This window comes from Drosophila elegans, unplaced genomic scaffold (genome assembly GCF_018152505.1).
Source record: "Drosophila elegans isolate 14027-0461.03 unplaced genomic scaffold, ASM1815250v1 contig_183, whole genome shotgun sequence".
In the NCBI taxonomy this organism is placed as follows: Eukaryota; Metazoa; Arthropoda; class Insecta; order Diptera; family Drosophilidae; genus Drosophila; species Drosophila elegans.
In genome coordinates, this window is record NW_024545550.1 from 5,131,227 (window position 1) to 5,137,226 (window position 6,000).

General features: G+C 42.3%; 1 protein-coding gene across 3 annotated transcripts in view; it reads left to right on the plus strand.

The window, feature by feature from the left end:
• The window catches only part of LOC108143461, a 78,832-nt gene extending 72,832 nt beyond the window's left edge, over positions 1-6,000 (plus strand). For all 3 annotated transcript variants that reach the window (XM_017267896.1, XM_017267895.2, XM_017267897.2), the window contains 3 exons: positions 100-205; positions 272-434; positions 3,712-6,000. In XM_017267896.1, the coding sequence (XP_017123385.1) occupies positions 100-205; positions 272-434; positions 3,712-4,868 (1,426 nt within the window). In that variant the 3' untranslated portion in view covers positions 4,869-6,000. The remainder of the gene's footprint in view (positions 1-99; positions 206-271; positions 435-3,711) is intronic.

The window sequence follows — 6,000 nt, forward strand, 5'->3', positions numbered from 1 at the left end:
TTGATTTAAGTCAATTGTGCGCATATTGGTTTCATATTTCCGGTGATAAGCCAAACGAAAGTGAATGTACACCTATTTGACTTGCCTCTATTTATACAGGCTCTTCCTGCAGTCGCCGGCCAATCCGGATTTGCTGTACATCATCTTCTTTTGCCACACCCAGCTGACGGTGACGCTGCTCTTGGCCCTAATCTTCGGCAGCAAGGTGAGTGGCCCCCTTGGACCGACTGTTTTGGCTTTTCCCTGATCCCAGATCCCCACTTTGACGCAGGTGTACATCGTGCTGCGTAGCGGCAAATCGCATCAGGAGAACATCGGCCTGGGCACCAAGGCATCGGGGGCCAAATTCAATTTTCGCCCTCAAGTACGCACGTTTGCGAATCCCAGTTCGGTGACCACCTCCACGGTCCCGGTGGCGGGCACCACGTCAGCAGGTGAGTCTACTGAAGTGGCTATTGCTCGTCCAGCGATTGCGGGCAATTGCCCCATTTAGCCTAATGGTCCCAGTGTATCGACGTTTATGACAAACGACAGTGGACACTGTCTGTGACAAATGATCTAAGCAGGGGATATGGTGTACTCTGTTGCACAGTGAACAAATTTGGTAGACTCCTTAATTTAAATTTTAAGAAGAAGAATTATGAATTATTATGTATAACTAGAAAGACGTTCATTTGTATGATGAACAAGAAAACTTTGTTAAAACTTGTTAAAGCTCGTTTTGTTTATAAAGAAAGTTCTGACTTCAAACTTATACCTACATCAATCAAAAACACTACAAAACTAAATTTATACACAACAAGAACCGGTTAGTGAAAAAGAATATTCATTGGGATTTGGAGTAAAGTGAATAAAAACTTTTCATTTACAAAGGAAATATGTATTAACATTTTGAACACTTTTAATTAATTTCAACAGTCACATGACGTTTATAATATTTTGTTTAGTTATATTTCTTATTTTTTTTTGTCAAGACAACCATTTAAACAATTCTAAATTACTATAAAAGTACTGTATTAAACAGTCCAAACAAATAAGTTTAAGATCATTCAAAAGTCACTATTTGGTTTTCGAACTTAGACTGTTTTTTTCTAAGTGCAGCGTCGATGAAGTCCTATCCCGGGTTGACTGTTATTTATGGCGTGTTATTTGGCAAATTAAAAAATGAGCGGGACAGGCGGCGTCACCGGCACGCTTATCGCTGCTGTCTAGACATGAGCCATGGCATATCTGGTTGACAGCCTCGGATGCTGATTTACGGCCCGATGCTGCTCAAAAACAATCTTAGCTGCGGTTAACCCGAGATTCATGTGTGTGTGTGTCCGTCCTTTCACGGAAGGAAGCAGCTCCAAAGCGCAAACTTCCGCCAAGTTGCCGCCGACGCCATATTTGTTTATCGCTTCGCTGGCTTTGATGTATAAACAACTATGTACATGTATGCGAACTCCCTGGGGGCTTTCATTTTCCATTCGGGGCCGAAGCAGTCAAGTAGACCATTCATCCGGCCAAACACCCAGCCACCCACCCACTCACCCGAAATTGGGGGTCAGGTGGACTGCCTTTTTGGCTCCCGGGGAAGTTTCGTTCGCAGCTTTAAAGCTGTGAAGATTCGGTAATTGAACTATGAAATTACTCGGATGCCACGACAACGGGCAGCCAATAACTTTTGATTAAAAATCAAATCAAAAGCCGAAGCTAATTTCAGGAATCAATATTGAGTTTGAACTAACTGCCACCAAACTTAGAGAGATGAAAATGTATTGGCCGTTTCTTAAAATTATATTTTTACTGAGGGTTTCCTGTTCAAATTAAGTTTGGAAACTGCTCAATAAATTATAGTTCGACTAAAAAATGAGGAAATGAAAATACATATATTGATAAGGCAGGAAAAGTAACTTTTTTTTAAGAACAGGGCAGGGAATGTTGTAAATCCAAGCTCAAAGATCTAAAAAATCAAGCAAGCAACAAATCATAAAGCAAATATCATTCTTTATGAAGTGATAAGTGCAAAATGATAAAGAAAAAAATAGCATAGCAAAATAATATTTGAAATGCTGTTATTTGTATTTCGTTTTGAAAGCATAAACTTACACATTTGCCAGCGATATTAAAGCTAAAATTCGGCAACTTTATAGTAGAAAGAAAAATTGAAGCACGAAAGATGCATTTCAAATGGCGGTAATTTTCGGCGTTAGGTCCTTTTTGCCATTATACCTTTTCCAGCCTTTGTTATCGCGTTGTTTTCTATTTGGCTTGATGGCAAAACCTTTTTAATTTTCTGCGCCCCTAGAACTTTATTGCCAGAGAGCGACGCTTTATGTTTTAATGCTTTATAGGCTCTCAGTCTGACAGAGAGGTTTTTTTATTTAATTTTTTATTACTCGTATTTCTATTTTAACGCAAAACGTAACGCATTTTTGTGGCTGCGTAAATTGTGCGTTAAATTTACATTTTTTCTGCCGCTCAGCCTTGTCTCTGGTTTTTTTCTGGTCGAGTTTTTAAGCGGCTCTCAATTTGCATATTTAAATTGAACAATCACAAAGTAGCAAACACTCAGCCACCCACACACACACACACACACATGCCGAGTTGTATCTGTGTGGCGAATTTTAAATAATTCGCGAGCGCAAAAGGAAAACAGTGTTGCATACTAAGAGGGGCACACATAATAAATTCAATTTTGGCCACTGTCGACTGGCTCCACTCGCTTAATTTCACAGCCATAAATCTAAATTCAACGGACAATAGGAAAAAAACGCTGGCTCCTTTTAATACACTTACAGGAAAGAAGGGTCGCTAAGCCTGTTTCAATCCGTCAAGGAATTTATTCCGGCCTTTTAAGTAGGTAGTCCTGATTTTAGAGTGGCAAAGTATGTTTCCCATCGGTGTGCGATTCTACTTTGTAAATTTATTTGTTTTCCCTCTTATTATTTGAAGGTTGATAGCGAGTTGCTTTTGAGTGGACGTGGCTTAAATCATACCGACAGGCTTTCAACTGAATTGAATGGCCATTTATCATTCCGCCAGCGAAGAGGAAGCCTGCCAGTTTTCCCGGCCGAAGTCAAAGCCACAACAGGGTCCAACTTTGCTTTCTACTTTGCTTTCTACTTTCCACAGAAGGCACCGACATTACGCATTTAAATTTCGGGGCTGGTTGGGGTTCGGGTAGTGTGAAACTTTTGACATGGACGGGCAACTTTTTTAGTGCAAAAGTTGGCAGCGGAAAGCAAAGAACGATGCTTTTTAACACGGCATGAAATTCAGCTTGGCACTTAGAAAACAGATCGCATCTCCCATGTTTTTATAGCGATATTGGGTTAAGCCTTTGGGTTGTCCAAAGAACCAAGAGCACGCTGATTCCTAATCACCTTGAAATAAATTTCAGTCCTAACATTTTAAAAGTTTTTTTTCAACTTTTAGAATGGGTTTATTTATATCGTCTAAAATTTCATAATTTTTATTTATTCGTAGTTATATGTTCATAAATACACATACATTTATATACAGTGGAACGTTAATAAGTCAGACTTGAGCCTTAGACTACAGTTTTAAGCCCGTCGGTATAGAAATGAAATTTAAAAGTTTAGTTTTAAAAAATGACTCATACTTTAATACTGTTTTTAGCTTATTTTAAAGACACATTATCTGAAACAAAATTGAACTTTTTTCTAGGTTAAGTTATTTTTTCAAAAATAATATTTTTCTCCGCAGAAACCAAGCTGTCCGACCAGGAGGCGCTGGAGGAGATCCGGCAGCTGAGCATGCAGCTGCAGCGCATCCAGGAGATGGCTCCGCCCAAGGGCGTGGCGGTGATGACAATCTCCAGCCTGCTGGACGGCCTTAAGACTCCCGGCGGCTTGATGGTGGTGGCGGCCGCGGCCAGTGCCACCACCCATGGCCATTCGGCTGCCACCCGGCAGAGCGCCCTTCCCCTTCTCGCCCTGAACGTTGAGATGCAGAAGTACAACCAGCAGATGAACAATTCGAATGGGCGGAGTGGAAGTGGTGCGAACGCCAGGACCAGTATACCGACCATGGTGCTGGAGACGCCGCCCAGCTCCACGCCCCCCTCGACGGCCTTCGAGGAGCGGGCCGTGAACACGGAGCTGAGTGGCGACGACTTCCGGGAGCAGCTGCTCCGGCGGACGGCCGACGGCCACATCATCTGCAGTCGCTGCCTGGACGCGTCCAAGGAGCACTACTACTGCTGCCCGCCGCGCAGCGCTTGCGACCATTTGGGCTCGCCCAAGGACGAGGGCAGCCTGAGCTTTGCCAACATCAAGCTGGAGTGCATGTGCTCCCAGTCGGAGGACCTCGACCAGGACCAAAATCAGCGCCAGCGGAGGCCCACGGTGCGAACGGCTGCGACCAACACTCCGCCGACCAGCTGCAAACGGGCTCCGCGCAACCTACTGGAAACCGAACTGAGCATTTCGTATCAAATTTGTGATAACTGTAGAAGTAAGTACAAGCTAACTGGGCGCCGGCGCAGCGGTAGCTACTCCCAGGCGCAGGGCAATTTGCAGCTCGGCCAGCAGCCGAGTGTCCAGGTGCAATTGCAGTCCCAGTCCCGCAGCAGCGAGATCCTGGACCGCTCCACTGCCGCCGATGTGGAGGGCGAGGCCAGGACCAAGGCGGCGCACTCCACGGACGACATTGTCCTGTACACCACTGGTGCCGAGAAGGAGGAGAACGGTGCCCAGGATCAGCTGGCCGAGCCTGTGCCGGCACCTTCGCTGGGCAATGTGTCCACTGCCTCCAACAACTCCACCAGCGGCAGTGGGGGAACCTCGCGTCCCAAGCGTCCGGATAAGTTGGTCCTGGATCTGAACGATCGGTCAAAGTACACCAAAGAGGTTTCCGTGTAAAGAGAATGAATTTTGGCCAGCCACACAAAGCTGTTCGGCAAAAGTCCCAGTTAAATAACATTATTTACTTTGGATATTATTAAACACTAACTAATTGAATTGGTTTTGCTTTGATATATGAACTTGTTTTATTTTTATTTAAATCACAAATATTCATTGTATTGAAGGGTATAGTTTTTGGATAAACCTTTTCCAATTTAAACCCATTCTATCAACGGTTTTTGGCTTTAACTTGTCGAACAGATTTTGTATTGACTGGCGGCAATCAAAAATGTTTTATGCTTAGGCCAGTTGAATTATCAAAGACTTTATTACATTATATTTGTACAACTAATTAGATAACTGATTGATTTAGCTAAATATAGACATAAGTCACGCCGACAAACACCCGACTTCAATGAAATTGCAGTTTTTCGATTTCCATTGCTAAGCAAAAAGATTTGCAACTATAATGAGCCCCAAAATGTTGTGAATTTATTGAATTTGGCAAACACCCACACCGCACACACGCGAAAGTCACCAACACATTTTGTTGAACGTCATGTGTTTCGGCCGGAATATAATTAAATTTGCATTTTATGTATGTAGATAATTAAAACTAAATTGCTTACTAATTGAAAATTTCAGCAACGTCGTTTGCAATGAAAATCGTATAAATACTCATAATTATGATGGTGGTAAAATGCATTTGCTGTTATATTTATTAAGCCATGTTTAAGTGCCGATCTATTCAAAATGGGAGCCCAGCCACATACACATGCCGTTTACAATGGCCAACTCTGTAAAATAGTTAATGAAAGTTGATGTGAACTGTAAAATACACATATCTCCATTAAACTCAAACACTACCTTCCAACTAAATGTAGCGAATAAATAATTGTAGTTAAATATAAGCATTAACTAGCTGTCGTACACTTAGCTGCAATATTATAAATATTTCAACATCAATTCAAAGCTAGCAAATGCCCACCCCTTTGCCGAATCCGAAAAATTCAATTTGCATTTCAGTGTGTTGTCGAGAGGATTGCATGTATTTATGTACTGTAGTTAAGCGTTGATGTTATTGAGTTGGAAAATATGTGCATTAAATGCGTTTGTTTAAAGCAATCCAATAAATGGCGAATCTACTGAA